This window comes from Lonchura striata, chromosome 15 (genome assembly GCF_046129695.1).
Source record: "Lonchura striata isolate bLonStr1 chromosome 15, bLonStr1.mat, whole genome shotgun sequence".
Lineage (NCBI taxonomy): Eukaryota > Metazoa > Chordata > Aves > Passeriformes > Estrildidae > Lonchura > Lonchura striata.
Window position 1 is genome coordinate 14,160,838 of NC_134617.1, and position 16,927 is coordinate 14,177,764.

The following is a 16,927-nucleotide window of genomic DNA, read 5'->3' on the forward strand; positions in this document are numbered from 1 at the left end:
CAGAGAGCACATGGCATTAAATGAGTCGTTATGATTCAGGCTTCGTCTGGTGTTGGAAGGCATTTTTAATGTAGAAACTGGACATCATCCAAATACTGTATCTGAAATATTTTTCATTCTGTTAAAGGATTTTTTTTCCATCCTCTTTAAAAATATTTTAGCCACTGAAAGGCGCATTGTCTGATGCAAAAACCTAGAATTCTGCTCAGTAATACTGAATTTAAAAGCCAGAGAGCACAAGCTGGTTGTCGATAAAATTTCATATAACTGAGTCTCTTAAGATACAGTAATTGGCATGAAATGTGACACAGGCATCATTGGATAAAATATTATGGCTTCACCAGCTGCTGTTAACATTTCAATGAACTAATATAAAGAAATTTATCCTGAACTGGAAATAGACATACATTTCAGGAGCTCAAAAATAATTCAGGCATAGCATAGTTATAAAAATCAGTAAAGCTTTAATAACAAAAATGAGAGTCACTGTGTATATTTAATCAACCATAAATATATGACCTGATATCCACGATTCAGTTTTAGCATTAAAAATATTTCATTTTTTAATGGAAAAATGCACATATATTATCCTTAGAAATTGAATGAAGGGGAAGAGAGACAGAACCACCATTATGCTGAGATGTGTTACCCAGTGATCAGAGCAAAATCATGTATGACAGGAACACCAGAAATTCAATCACAGCTGAACTATTAGCTCATGTCATTTCTGCAGGTCAGTATCATTTGTGAAAACCAGAGAGCTGCTGAGGAGCTTATGTGAGTCCTGGTAAAAGGGAAGATGATCAGGCTCCCTCTGACAACATTTTGCCTTACCTAAAAAACATTTCAAACTGGAAAAACAGAATTTATGTAATTTCTGTGCTCTACACAGGACATGGCACACAGCTATAAACCAGCTCATGCCAAAACCCTGCTGCTTATGTATCACTAAATGTGTTGATTCCCTCACTTTTTAATGTGGAACAATAGGCTGGCAATGAATCAAAAGACCATGTGAGGCTTGGATGTTGGCTGAAATCCTGTCTTACCCTGCCTGACAATGTTTGAAATATTAGGGGGAGCTGAACATGCTGAAAAACAAACTCTTAGCAGGGCAGACCATTTCCAATACCCCCTGGCCTTCCCAGAGCATCACCACTTCAGTTTACTCTTCATCAGTCACTGGGAGTCCATCAGCCCTGTGGGAGCCTTCCAGAGCAGCTCATTTCTGAGCCCAAACACAGTAACACCATTTAAATAGCAAAACCCAAACTGAAAGCAAATTTTTCATTACTCCTGCAGTTTAGGAGGAACTGGAGTGCTACTCAAGAAACTCAGGGTCATCCAGCATTCTATTTTCTCTAAACAAACATAACAATTTCTCTATCTAGTACAGAGTCAGGAGGTGTTTGTAATGTGCTGCTCCCATTAGTGTTTCTTGTGAGTAATGAATGCTTCCAAATTTTTCTGATTGTTTCTTAACCTTAGCTTCAGAAGACACAAACAATTTCCTAATTCAATAAAATGTAATGCAATACATGAAGATTTTTATAATCTGTCCAAAGCTGGACAGAGATGGTGGCTGAACTTGGAAAGGATCATTTAGACAGAACATTCAAGTCCCTGAATTTCACTGGGCTCTAAACCAAAATGTGAAAGGCTGACTCACAGATTTCTTACTGCACAAAGATGTGTGCACCTGTATTAGGAAGCAGAAGCAAAACCTCTGCAAATAAAATATTTGTAAAAGGTTAAAACATCAATGCCCACAGAATCCAGTATGCTTCCTCCTCCCCCTCCAGTCTTTCTGAAAATCCTTTCTTTAGCTTTCTTTAGCTTTAGTGTGTCATCTGGACACTAAGTTTAGACCGCAAGCTCTGGGATGTCAGAGAAATATCTTCCTTAGTTTTGTGAAGAAGCAGGATCATCAGTGCTCATCAATAATGCATAGTGTAACTGCAAAGAGGAATTGAGAAGCTGAGTTTTACAAAATGTCCATGGAAGGTAAAAACGACCCCACTCCAGCCTAAGGGTTATTCTGGCTGTAGAGCTAAAACATTTAGGGAAAGAAAAACCTTAAAGAAATATCAACACTCATGTCCTATGGCACTACTGAATGCAAATATCAAAATAAGACCCTCAGAGCAATTTTTTTTTCATTTATTTTTAATTTGAGAGTCAGAAGGTCGTAGTGCAGTGTGCTACTGAACTTCAAACCTTGGGTGTGTTTATACATCTTCTTTATTATTTTGAGCAAAATAGATCAAAGTAGCTTATCAAATAAAGCAAAGCTCCAATTTTTAGAAGCCGCGAAAAGGAAAAGAAACATTTTCCAAACTAATTTGGCTTATGTGCATGTGGCACATTAGCATTCAAACAGATTAGCAGCTAAACAAAAGTCAGTATGAGAGCTCAGGCACTTGTCTCTAATTCATATTCATGTTGAGCACTGCACGGAGCCAAATGAGCTGATGCCATGGCTGGGCTGCAGGGAGCACAGGGAGGGCAGCACTGCAGCTCCTGCACTGCAGCTCCTGCACTGCAGCTCCTGCACTGCAGCTCCTGCACTGCTCTGCACAGCTCTGCAGCCCCTTTGCTGCAGCAAAAAGCACAGAGCAGCTGCTTTGCTGAGTTCTCTATGTCTGTGCCAGCCAGGAGAGCACATTCCCACCGAGGAGCATCCCCTGGGCTGGCTCCTGCAGCCACAGGGACCCTCCTGCACCTCCCTGCCCTGCACCCCAGGGCTCCCCCAGCAGCAGCTCAGGGGGAAAGGAACCAAATGAAAACCCCTGACAGAAATAACCAAACCCAAACAAACAAATAAACAGATGTCCCAAAAAACACAAAGTAAAATGAAACAGAAAAGCCCAACAAACGATCAAAAAAATCCAAAAAACAAACATCCTCAAAAACCCACAAAACAAAATGAAACAAAACCCCCAACAAATTAACAAAAAAGCCAAAACAAAAAAGACAAAAAAATCCCAAAAAGCAAACACCCAAAAAAGCCACAAAACAAAACTAAACAAAAAAACAACCAACCATGTAAAAAAACCCAAAAAGTCAACAATCCAACAAGAAAAAACAAACAAACCAAGAAGCAAACACCCAAAAACCAAAACAAAACTAAACGAAATCAAACAATAATGGAAAAAAACCCAAAAGTCAACAAACCAACAACAAAAACAAACAAACACAAAAAAACACAAAACAAAAAACCAGCCAACCAACCACAGAAAAAAACACAAAAAGTAAAAAAAAAAAAAAAAAAGAAAACCCCCAAAAACCAAAAAAGAAAACCAACAAAAAACCCCACCAAGCCAAACAAAAAAACCAAACAACTAAATAAATTAAATAATAAACAGTATCTTTAAAAACCATATAGCAGGAAACATGGCTAATTCAATTCAAGAGCTTCATTTAACTCTCCAGTGCTTTAACCAGCAGAGGTAAATTTTAGGAGATTTGCCCTTTGGCATTACAAGTTCTAAAATCGGTTTTCACTTGCTTCCCCCACAAGTGTTGCAGGACATGCAGATGTCCTGGCTAATGTGCAAGCTTGGCTCAGGAACACAACACTTCTATCCCAAAGCACCTGAAATTTTAGAGACAGAGCAATTGTTTTAAATTAAAAACCCACAAACAAAGTTAACATATAATAAAAATAAAATTTGTTCAGTAATTGTTGCCAATAGACAGTGAATTAGTGAATTAGAACATTTATTAGAACACCAAAAAAATTACTAAGATTTTTTTTTGGTGTGGGCTCCTGATTCTTCACTGGCTTCTCATCTTTAGGAGAGTAATCAGCCACAGGTCTGACAAATACCACAGCACATAAAGCAAAAACCCCTGGCAGCACGCAAGCTTTGGAAATCTCTGGGAGCAGCACCCTAAAGAGTCATTATGGATCTGCAACAAGAAGTTAAACAAATATAAAACAGTCACAAATGAGGCATTGTGTTTCTTTAGGCTGATTCTGGCATCATATTTCAATAGTCCCCTAATGATGTATCCATCCCAAGACATATTAGATATTAAATTTCCAATTAAATAATTAATTGTTACCCCTAGACTTCAAGTTTTGCTGGCTAACCCATGATATTCTAAAATAAAGATTAAACAGTGGAAACAGACACTCCATAGTTGATCTGCAGTTCTGGGACACACCACACACAAAGACAGCACAGGAAGCACATGGAGCCACAAGTATGGTGGGTGAGAACATCATCAATGATGGACCAAACCTTCAGCAGAAGGGTCTCAAAACATGAAATTTACACTGATTCTTCACAGTCTCTATCCATTCTGACCTCCTGCACCATTTTAAAAAGAGGGAATTTGCACTGACTTTACCAATACATGGCCCTTCAGATTAAGTGAAGTTTAACACATCGCCTTTGAAGGGTGTGAAACAATAATTGCTGTTTTCTTTATTTTATATCTCTGCTCCTCAGCTTCTTTACTTGCAAATGTAGTTGCAATTTAGCTGCTTCATTAAGACAGATCACAGAATACAGAGATTTTTCCCTTGAAGGTGACACAGAGTTTTTTGAGGTATGAAAGCCTAGCACAGAATCCTTTACTTTAGACCATATGGCTTCCAGCTAAGTGTTCCTTTATTTTGGCTGGGCTGAAACATTCTTACTGAAGTGTCAAATTGTGACTTTATGCAATGTCTTTTTCAGTCCTCAGAATGCTTTTAACTTTCCTTCAGACTGTGAAAACAATTCTTGCTAGGAAGAATTTTATTTCCCAAGCTACGTACAATGGCACAGGCACAACACAAATTCAGGTTTTCAGAAGAGGATGAATTGATAGGGATAAAAACAGCAATAAATTTCTAATATCTAAAAGAAACTTAGATTTGTAATTCTTTTCCCTTGCACTATTTCATATTTCTTCAGAACAAGCTAAGCTAAATAAATCACAGTAAAACTAGGCAATGCAATTTGTTACCTTAAAATAAGTTTGTCAGCTATTGCAATAGACAGTGTTTTATTGCAGATTTCAAATCACCATGAATGACACCCCATACATCATCACCCAGGAGATGATGGTCTAAATTGGGACTGCTATGTCAAAACCTAAGCTGTCTCTTGTCTTTGTGCCCGGGCTGATCTAAGCTTTTAAAGTGTTCACTAGCTTAATTCAGTATATGAACAAAACCAAAGGAATTCTCCCTCTGCAATGGTCTAAAACTTATTCATGCAGATTAACACCCTAAAGGCTTAGACTATTTTGTCATATCTCATAAAATGTACCCAGAGAGTCTGGATATGGCCTTCCAAACCTACATTTGTGGGATGTTTACTGACCCCAGGAATGACATTTATCTTTGATACTATTAACAATAACCAAATGCTGACACAATTCTCTCGCTGATACCAGACCGATTCTGAGGTGATTAAGTGGAAAATTAATTTACTTTCGAAAGTGTGTGCTGCAATCTTGAAGCATGAAGCTATTCCTATTGTCCCCCATGCTCTGGGCTGTTGTTAACCACTCCAGCTCCTGCAGATATCCTGCTAACCACGGAACACAAACACCACGTACTGCAAAGAGAGTGTTTCTGAAACTTTTCCTTCAAATTCAGGCAATACATTCCTTTGCAGCCAACCAATTTTGCCACACTTCTCAATGCAGGGGTACTATTTACGCTCATACTGATATGGAGGAACTATTGCATTGCAAGACTAATTCTTCCTGGACAACAAGAAGAGGAAAAGCCAGGAAACTCCAGGAAAAAGAAGGGAAAAGTTCTTAAAGCATAATAATTCCAGTTCTTATTCTGCAACAACCAGGCAAAAAAGAAATTATGTGCATCCCCAAATGTTCCTAAGTAGAAATTTCTTGATCCAAGGAGTAATATGAATAGGGAAAAAAAATCCCATTTGAAAACAGGCATAGAAAAAGTAAAAAGTAACTTATTTCTTCCTGCATATAGGGAATGGAAAAGTCCTGAGTACCCTACAGGAGCAAACTTGCCCTTTTTTTGCTAAATGCAGAGAAAGCCCAAGGTAGAAATAGTTGCTTTCAAGTATAATCATTTTGTGTCCTGTTTTAAGTCCCATAGGTGAATTTCTTATTAGAGAAAACATACAGATTTAAAATAAAAAACTTATGACCTGCTAGCACAAGGACCACTTAGCACTTTTAAAAGATTTAAGTTTTAGACATTTTAGAGGAAACAGCTTCCATTATAAACATTCCCATGTTTTGAAAACTGCCCTATACATTTTTTCCTACCATCCCAACACAAGTACAACAGGCAGAGTACTCTGGGAAGCATTTCTGCCTGGAAACACCAAGCCAAGCTGACTTCAGAAGCAAGCAGAGTAGAACCCACTAAATTCAGGCCTGCATTAGGCAGGCAGACTAACAACGCTGGCTGCCTTCCAGAGGAGCACTCTGGCTCCCCAGACCCATAGGGAGCACTGTGATTGCATGCAAGCAGGGAGCAGAGGGAGGAGCACAAAATGGGAATAAAAACAGACCAAAAAAGCGCAAGGATAATAGGTCATACAGCAGCACTTCATTTTTAATGGGAACCAAGTTGCTTATTCTCAGTTGTGCATTAATACTTTCCCCTCCTTTCTTCTGGTTGGAACTCAGCTAGCTGAAAAGTCCAGCTGCTCTGTGCAGAGATTAAACTTTGATGATGTTTCATTAAAATATATGCACCAATCACACCTGAGTGCTGCTCCTGGTATGCAGAGCAGTGTTCCTGCAGGGCAGGCAGCTGAGTGAAAAGTTGCTGGGGCCTTGGGCACCCAAAAGACTCAGCTGCTAAGAGAAAACACTGGTAAGCCACTGTCTCCTTCATTCCTGCCTCCTTGCTCTTTCCCCTTGGGCAGTGTCATTGGCAGGGCTGGCACTGCCAAGGATTCCTCACCTGGGGAAGCTTTCTTCAGAGAAAGCCAGATTCTGCTGAGCAGGCTATCACCTTGCTCCATAAAGATATATATGGCTCAGAAGCTGAAAGAACTACAGGGAGGAGCCTGCCAGGTCTGAGTGCACAGGTCATGAAAGATGAGGGAACTAACCATGGCTTGTCAACTACAGGGAAAATATTTTTAAGAATTACCTGCAATGAACAGCAGGGGCAAAACCTTCCAAAAGAAAGTAAAAACACAGCTGATAACTGACCCTAGAGGAGGAGGCTGATAATTTCAAGACTAGAGTTGATACTGCCCTAGAAACAAGGCTGCCAAGGAGAGGAGAAACTGTGTTTTACAGCTTTGTGTGTCTGTGGTGGAGGGAAACTGAGGCAAACACGGAACAAAGGGAAACCTTGGAGGCAGTTCCCTTGCTGCAGCCTTTGCTGTGCTGCATCTCATCTCCCTGCCACAACCTACTGGCATTAACTTCAGCACTGTTTTACTCACTTGGATATGAACACATTATAACATCATTTACTTAAAATATTGCCCTGGATGACTGTGCAGAGAATGCACAGTCATGTCACTTGCTGCTGTCTGCAAGTCAAAACACCATAAACTCCTGCCCAGTTTATATTCTCATTTCCTCTCTGTCCACTCTGATGTGTTTTGTCCCACACTCCTGAGGCCACCTGGGGATATCTGAATTAACTGTGCTAAAGCTGAATAAATTCTGCCTCGGGAAGTCAAGCCCAGTGGAAATGTCTTGCCCATCCAGCTCACTCCTAGCCAGGAGTTTTGCCAGGACCAGGAAGCTGCAGCACTGCAGCATCAGCAGTAGTTTCACACTAAGCCAAAACTGTAGCCTTCAGTAAATGTCACTCTCTTGCTGAATTCTTTCCAGACAGCAGTGAGGGATTTGACCATTTCCACAGCATGTTGAATAACACCACCAGAACTATTTAACAAACACCAGCAACACTTAATATATATTTCTGGCATTCTCCCAGCTGGATTCAGGGCATAAAAAAAGGCAAATCCTTCTGCATTCTGGCTCTCAGGTTTACTGCAACATGTAAGTTTAGTACTTAATAACTTTCTGATATTCTTCTAGCCAAAAAATTGTTCAGTTTCTCAGAATTATCCAGTATTCAGAAAATAAGTTGATGTCAGCTTCTAGAAACAAACTACAGTTTTTAAGAACCAAGCTGGGTTATATGAATATTAATGAGATAATTGTTTCCATACTGTTTTTAAAATTAACACAGGTAAACATAATTCTAGTTCTGCTTCCCTCTTCTCTCAATGTGGGGCTTTCTACCACTCTAGTTTATCCTCAATATGCAGCTTCTGACCTTGTATTGCTCTTTTTACCCTTTAAAAGCTCAACTGTTTTAATAGTGGTGTGGGTACCTAGGCTGAAATACAGCTGCATGTAAATTCAACTTGGTGCTAAATCGGTTTTCTGTGTTCTATAAAGAGAAACAAATGGCTTCCTTTTATCTCCTGTATGAAATCATATCTTAGTTCCCTTCCAGCTTAATAAAGCCGTAATTACAGCTAAGGTGTATAAACATTTATAAACATTTTTCTTATGATTAGGTCCTTCCCTAACTAGTTTGAAGAAAAAAAGACAAACCAAAACCCACCACCACAAAAAAACTAAACAAAACAAAACCAAAATCTTAAACAAAAACCAATCAAAAAAACCCCACATCACAAAAAAATCAAATAAACCAGAAAACTCCAAAGAGAGTGTAATTTCTTTAGTAGAGAAAAATATCCAGTCTGGAAATATTTCCCCAACTCTTCCCCAGTTAACAGCACCAATCATGTCTAAGGTGAGGTTCTGGTGTGCCATGAGGAGTGTGGGAGCATGGAGCAGCCTGCAGGTGCATGGGTGCAGAAGATTGAATAATTCACTGATTTGAAGAAGTGCAGACGTCAGCAGCCTTATGAGAGACTTGTAGACAGGCCTCCTTCTAAACTTCATTTTTCATTTACAAAATTTTTCATTTACAAAAGATCAGATGCTTCACACAAGCTGGCAGTTGCACACAGAAACATATGTTCCCCCAGACAGCGCATTATCATTTTTATTCCTCTTACATGCAAGCTCTCCCCAAATGCCCATTCAGTTCTATTTTCTACTTACAATGAAATGAGAGATTTCAAGCCTTTGAATGCATCAGGTGCAATGTCAGTTATTTGATTCTTGCTGATGTCTCTGTGAAAAGAAAGAAGGATCAAAAAAAATGTTAGTAAACAGGAATCTAATGAAAATATTGTAGCTGTAGCTTATTGGAAGAACACACTTGGTATAAAAACAGAAGTAAATGATCATATTATCTCAGAGAAATGATGAACTATGTAATGGCAGAGATAGGTAAATTCCAGGAAGGATGAGAAAACATCAGCCAGTGTGACAGGCCACAGCCTCAATAGAGAGCACCCTTCTTAATAAGGGCTTTGACTTCATGGATGTTAAAGAAAGGTTTTTACGAAGAACAACAGTGATGTTGATAAAACCACCCCAAAGCCATTAATACTGGAGATGGCCCTGCAACCCTGCTCGAGCAGCCTGTGACAAAGCACAAAGGTGTCTGAACATTTCAGTGCAGGCATGGAAGGCCAACTTTATACCAGCCCCTGGTCCCAGAGCAGGGAGCTCAGCCCTGCTCCACTGAGCCTGGAAAAAACAAGCAGCACAAAATCCACTCAGCACTGATCTGCTGAAGCTCAGACACTGGAGGAAGCCTTCGAGCATCTGAATGGGAACTGTGGAGCTCTGAAGGCAGCAGCACTGGGGGGACCCCACTGTGCTGACCACTGCAGACCTGTCAGGGAGCCCAGCCAGATTCCAGCCTTTTGGCTGTGCTGGATTGCCTGCTGGATTTTTGAAGTAAAGTGTGCTCCTCGTTTGGAAAATACTCTTCAATTTGAATCATAAGCAGCTAAGAACACACAGATAAATAAGGCTGTGCCACAGTAACTTTATACAAGGAGCCCAATTTACTGCACTTGGCACCCAGGTGCTCAGAGTTGGGTGCCTCATCGTGACTGTCACTGTCATTAGACTTTCTGTCCATCAGCTCAACCAGGTGCTGAGCTGGGACACCACCTTCAGCCACCTCACTGCACTCCCTGATAGCTTCCCAGCTTGTGTCAGCAGTATCAAATATCAGTATCAGCCCTCATAGCTGATATCAGCTTGTGTCACTAGTACCAAATCTCTTCACTGATAGCTGCACCAATGCAATATTTCATGTACATCTTCACTGATACTTCCACTGGGGCACTTGCTATGGATCCAAGTAGACTCTAAATAAAACATCACTTGAATGAGAACTTACTAATCAGAAAGTAAAGAGGTTTTCCATTCTCTACATCTTTTGAGCTATGAATTATATTGGTTAAAATTTTAATGAGATCCTCAAACTCTTTTCAAATCTAGCCATGTAAAGTGGGATTTTTTTGTTTGGTTTTTTGGTAACTTTTCTAAGGTTTGATTCTTTTTTAAAGCTCATAAATAATTGCTCTGCAATCTACTGATGTTTTCTGCTACAATATCCTTCCTAGCAGGACAGGATTCATGTAAAGTTTCGGTTTTGCAGCTTAATTTACAGCAGCCAAACTTGCCACCTAGAAGATAGGAAAATTATTTTTATTTTTCTACAGGATTTTGTGAAACTAGCTTAGACTGACTGTTGCTTTTCATCTAGTAAGGAGAAATATGAAGTGGATCAATCCTACCTATTTATTGAAAAATGTTAAATATTGAGGAATGCTAAATATTGCTAAATCACGGAAAAAGACGAGTTTGCATCTGAAAAGGGGGATCTAGTTTTTGAGAGGAGTATTTCAGCAGTGCTGTAGTGACCTGCTACATCTCAGCATTTCCAGCCTCCTCTCCCGAGCGTGTAACTGATGGTGCCTGAAACGCCACGCTGGGCCACGGCACTCTTGCTTCATGCAGATGCACTGCAATCAGCATTAGAAGATAATTAGACACATTATTTCCTTTCCATTAGAGCCCAAGATCCACTGCTCTCGGATAAGAAGATTTCATCTTCTGACTTGAGAGAGAGAAAGGGATTCAATTTTGTCTGGTACTTCTGTTCCCTTTGTTTGGCCTGCTTTGCTGAGATTGTCCTATTCTGTCTTTCATTTACATCAAGACAGGGACAGGCTTTTCTAAGCTGCACAACTAGGACAATTTAGATGACATAAGGCTCATTTTCTTACTTTAGGCTATCTCAGAATCACTCAGGGGAAGTGTGTCTCTTCAACTGGAAATGTAATAAAATTATCAGGATTGCACTCAGGCAGGGATGATATCAGTCACCTCACACTCCCTCCCTGCACCTCTGACAGCATGATAGAAATCTCTGAAAAGGTTGTTGCACACACCTTGGAGGGTGGCTGTGCTCAGTCACCGGTTGGGGACATAAATTGGTTTTGACTTTGCACCAGAGGAGCAAGGATACCCTGCAAGTTGCTGAGTAATACATGACTGCATGGCTTAAATGTCTTCAGGTTTTGAAACAAAACAGATTTATTTTTAGATGTAGCCAAATGCAAAACTATTAATAGCACTGGTTGAATACTCTCTTTGTTGACTAACATTATTAAAAACAGATTACTTGATTATCTCCAACATATAAAATGGACTGTTCTCATTTGACAAGTGTACTCAGCAAAACCCATGTCATACACAGTTTAGTTTGTAGAAGCTGCTTAAAAATGTCACAACTCCACAGAGCTACTGGGAAGCCTGTAAAATCTCAATGTGTTTTCTGCTAAAATGTGGTAAAATTAGTCTGACAACATGAAATGCCACTACAAGCATCAGAGCCAGAGAGGTGCAACCACAACCTTCAAAGTTATTCCATGTACTTGGTCTTACTCTTGCTCTACAAAATTGTTAGTTAAAAGAAGAGCAGAGACAGGAAATGTGGGCAATTCTGATTAAGTCCAAGACAAAATAGGTTTGAGCTCCTTTAACTGAACCTAATCATCCAAATAATTCTCCCATCCTGGAAGTTGTTGAAGAGATAATTCTAAACAGCAAAATGCAGCTATATGCAAGTATAACACTTGAATTAATATACATTTTTTTGCTATCATCTTGAACTAATAATATCAAGTCATATCAAGATTATGTTGGACAAGTGGATCTAATTTAATAATTAATCTCAGTTATACAATTAGCTAAGGAAAGGAAACTTCATTATCTTGCAGGAAATACTCAGTAAATAATCAAAATACAGGGAGTACAGAGTTGCAAATGAGGACTATCATCACTAACATTCTTGCATATTTTTTTCTTGCAGAAGGAGAAAAATACAATACCATTTACAGGATTATGCTAATACTATCCTCTGAATGATATTAAATATTATTATAGTAGTTAATAGTAACAATAACAACAATTACATTAATGTTCAGCATTTGTACCCCCAGTAGGGCATCCATTAATTAAATTGATAATCTTTCTGCTATGGCACTGTTCATTGAAATCAAAGTGACAGAAATGAAGAAAGGCTAACAAACTTCAGTGATACTGAACTTATCTTTCCTCTAAAGGAGAAGGATGGATGATTCTTTTGTTTGAGGATATAATCTTTTCACCAAAGTATATTTTTGTGTTAACAGGACTGGGAATCTTGAAAAGATGGTGTCAGTAGTCCCCTTAAATACTGAAACAAATGTCCTCAATAAAACTAGGTGTAACAGAACTGTTGCTCAATCCAGGGCCTCCCTGTCCAGCAGGAACTAAACTTTAACAAGGAGACAGGTGGACAAACAAATGGCAAAACATGTGGTTTGTTATGGGACATTCTGAACCCAAATACCTGTCCCAAGTGCTCCCACAAGATCCTGTCACGCTATCTAAGCTTTGGCACAGATCATCTGGCACAATAACTTATTATTTCATTATGAGTTCAGATCTCAATGAGTGTGCCAATTATACCCCAAAAAGCTGTTAGCACCACTTGCTAATGGAATTCTGCTGCGAAATTCTAACATTAATAATTTCTCATAGCAAGTGCTATGTTGGATAGGGCAGCTATCTACATGAAAGAATATTTTTTGGTCAACTCCCATAAAACTACACTTTGCCCATCAATGAAAAATGAAAAGACAGTAAAACATCACAAAAATCTAAAATTAGTCATACCTTAGAAAGAACTATGTAGTGATTTTAATAATAAAAAAGTTACAATTTAGGTCACTGAAGAGGGATCCATCATTATTCACTGAAATTACCATCTCACTATCCAATACAGTACTTCTTTAAAAATACATACAGCTATACTGAAAGTGAGACAGAAGAAAAGAGACCATCTAAGATTGATGATTTGACCTGTTAAATATTCAGATCCGTATTTACAGCTCTTCAGCTCTAGGAATTTTCTAAGCTGGGACTGGAAAACACAGCAATTTTGCCCTTAAATCAATGGAATGGTGCAAACTCACTTCAGTTTCCCAAAGCTATCTGATAATCCAGTGCCTTCTCTGAAATGAGCTGACAGTGTCTTAATTCCAGCATTGATCACATCAGAGAAGAACTGCAAAGGCACTTTTTCAGCAGCATTAGCACTCATCTCCAAAGCCTGAATGACTTCTGGAAGTGACTGCTCCAGTGGCAATATCTCCATACTGTGGTGAAGAGGGGTAAGCTGCTTTACCATGATTTGTGTCATCGTGGAACTGTCACATCATCTCTCACATATCAGTCAAAAATGAAAGAAAAACCTGACTGGGGGAATGCCTCGTGTTATCTGCATGACAGCACTGCTGCACATCAGGATTATAATGCTTTTTAATCCAAAGAGAAAACACAAGAGGTAATAAAAGAAGAATTATCCGGGTATCCACTGGTGATTAAACGACAGAGAAAACAAGCTGCAGCAGGTTTCTTTGTTTTCTTGTAAACAGTCAAACCATTTCAACATCAGCAGATGAAAGGCACTACAAAGAACTCCTCACTGCTCTGCAAGAACGTGACTGCTGCTAGAACTGGGGTCAGCCACCCTGACGTGCTGCAAACAGATGAGAAACGGATGGGGAGAGGAACGGAACTTCAAATCTATTCTGAGGAAGCAGATCTGAAGTCTGAACAGACTAACAACTAATTAAATCACATCGTTTATAACAGGAAGTGAAATTAAGCATTATTAAGAATTTCATGCACTGCTAGGCATCCTGAACCAAATTCCATTGTTGCTTACACTCTGAAGAGATGATTTGTGCAGTCCCCAGTGATTTCAACATAGAATTGCCAATATGTTTCTAAAATGAAGATACTGAACTCGAAGCTAGAAGATTCATGATTGCTCTTGCATGTTGGTCTTATTAAAACTTACATTCTCTTCAGCTTCTTGTACTGGGTGAAAGCTCCAGGGGGAATGATTTTGATGAGGTTTTGTTCCAAACGTCTGGAAACAAACAAAGCAATATACATGTTAACTACACAGCTATAGGACAGGAATCACGTTCAATATGACAGCACATTTTATATAAATAAAAAGCAATTTTACAGGGTCTTATGCAAAGCATGGTTTTATTTTGAAGTTCACTAGAGAGAGAAAATACTGAGAAAATGACTTAGAAAAATAAAATAATCTCTCTGCTAAGATAGAAGAAATGTCACAAGCTAAGGAAATTACATTTTTAAGGCTCATGGAAATAATAAAGAATAGTAGGCATATTTTAAAGTTAAGGTAGAAAATACGGACACTTTCCATGACTAGGTGTTGTAAATAGAATGGAGCTGTTTAAACGGACAGCTAGGCTGGGCTGTGACAGCTTAGTAAACAGATTAATAACACAATCAGACCAGTTCAGGAGCAACAACCTGGGAACATGCTAGAAACCAAAGTGAATTCACTGCAAGGTGAATTCAGATTTTTAAGAGGACGGGGAGCATTTTATGTTATAAGGGTAAAAAAAGAGACCTGCATCTTCCTATTCCAACTACCAAATACTTAAATTTTTCAACAATATGGTCCAGACTACATAACAAGTCTGCTCTTTTTATTTCTAAGATTTGGCTTAAAAGAAGTATTCTTTATGAAGTACCATAAATGCATCTATTATTAACATAAAATGTAAGCAGCTTTAAGATACCACATACAGCAACCACTGAGATTAATTTCTGTTCCTTCCCCATAGTAAAGTATTTGTCAGCAAGTTCCGTGAATTCCTGCTAAAAGGAATGGCTTCTCCTCAGATGAACTTTAAATATTCGTCTCCATTAGAAATGTAAAAGTGGATCCTCAAACAACAAGTTCCACTGACCACGGCAGCTAAATTTCTACTGAGTTGGGACTGAGACCAAAGTGTGGTTTCACCTTGCTCTTATTTATTATTAAAATGTTGTGTATTTTCTTCCCTGAAGTGCCCTAAAAAGCAGAAATTTATATAGTAAAAAATATGTGGTTGAAAACAGCTTAGAATTGAAATTCAAAAGCATATTGGAATGATGAAATGAGGCACTCCAGTCATTTCACGTTGCTGCAGCAATGCAGATGGGAGAAAAAAAACTTTAGAACCAGGAATGACAATAAAATGAAATGGGAGAAATGGGAGAAGGGAGAAGTAAATCAAGGTTTGCAAAGTACTAGGGAATAGTAGAGAGAAAACGTATAAGCTCTCTATCACTCTGGAGATCTGTGCTTTCATAAGCAAAAGAAAAAAAAATCCCCTTGAAAATAAGATCATTTACCAGCTCATTTATACTCTAAGAAGCTATTTAAGTACAAATATTTTGATATTTGCACAGTCAGCTTGTACAGCCAATGTGCTCGCCCTCTTTTATATCTGCAGCCATCTATTTTTTAAAGGTTGTGATCAGAGTTAATTCTGTTCCTTGTTTTGTGATTTGAATTAGTGTCTGAGATTTCCCTTCCAGTTGGTCTAAATATAACAGCTTCATTTCTGGCAAGTCCACAGTGGCATGCAAATCTCTGTGAGCTCCGGCACGCCGCTATTGTTGGGTGTTTGTCACCAGAATGAGCAGCACACACTCTTCCCATAAAGGCTTTTTGTCAGCTTGCCAGTCGGGTGTTTCACTCCTCCCAAGTGGTTCTGTGCAGGCACTTCTAGGAACAAAAGAGGGTCATGCCTGCCCGATTTCCTGGCCCTGGGGATGGAAACTGGGGCTCAGCCATCCTGCAGGGCAGCATGCAGTCCTCACAGGGAACCCCAAACACAGGGATGGGGGGACACGTGCAGCTCTTTACAAGCAAAATTCCCAAGCAGTTTTAGTGACTTAAGGCTGGAAATATACACTGAGTTTTTTCTCCCACAGAGGGTGAAAAAAATAGCCAAAATTGGAATAGCCACAGGTCACAAGTAATAAAAAATAAAATTAAAAAAATTAAAAAAAAAAAAGAAAAAAATGTCTAGAAAAAGCAGAGAGGAAGACAGAAACAGGAGTTATTTGAGAGTTGCATTCTGAAGCTACCTAGTGAACTCTTCACCCTCTCCTACAAAATCTGGAGCAGATGGCCTGCACAGAAATAGATGGACACAGCACCTGTCATCTGCTGCTGTATTTCCACCACAGCACCTGACATTTTTTTTATCCCACAAAGCCCTCTGCAAATGAAGGACTAAAGAATGCTCATAACATGTTCTGCTCAGTGCACCCCACCTTGCAGATGGTACCAAGTTATAGAATTTTTGCTGGATCAGTCCATGACTCACAAAAAGGGATGGGACCCTGACTGGTTGCAGACTTAGGATTTATTATCTGTCTGTATCATACAAGTAAAAAGTAAGAGACAGAGAAACAAACACCTATGCAAATCTAGATCAAATACAAGATGGCAGCTTATGCAAAGCTTTTTTCTCTATATTTTTTGAACTAATAGCATAAAATAAAAGGTGTAAAGTCATTATACTCTAACCAAAAAGAAAAGGACCTACATGGGTTTAACATTAACAAAAATACTTCTATGAACTTCAAACAATACACAATAATTCATTATATAAGATTTAAACTTTTTCTATCTTTGCAAAGCATATATCTAGGACTT

At 38.9% G+C, this 16,927-nt stretch overlaps 1 protein-coding gene across 2 annotated transcripts in view; it reads right to left on the reverse strand.

The window, feature by feature from the left end:
• SLIT3 (slit guidance ligand 3) overlaps positions 1-16,927 on the reverse strand; it is a 482,283-nt gene that overhangs the window by 146,871 nt on the left and 318,485 nt on the right. For both annotated transcript variants that reach the window (XM_031506038.2, XM_031506039.2), the window contains 2 exons: positions 14,252-14,323; positions 9,037-9,108 (listed from right to left, as the gene is read on the reverse strand). In XM_031506038.2, coding sequence (XP_031361898.2) covers positions 9,037-9,108; positions 14,252-14,323 — 144 coding nt within the window. The remainder of the gene's footprint in view (positions 1-9,036; positions 9,109-14,251; positions 14,324-16,927) is intronic.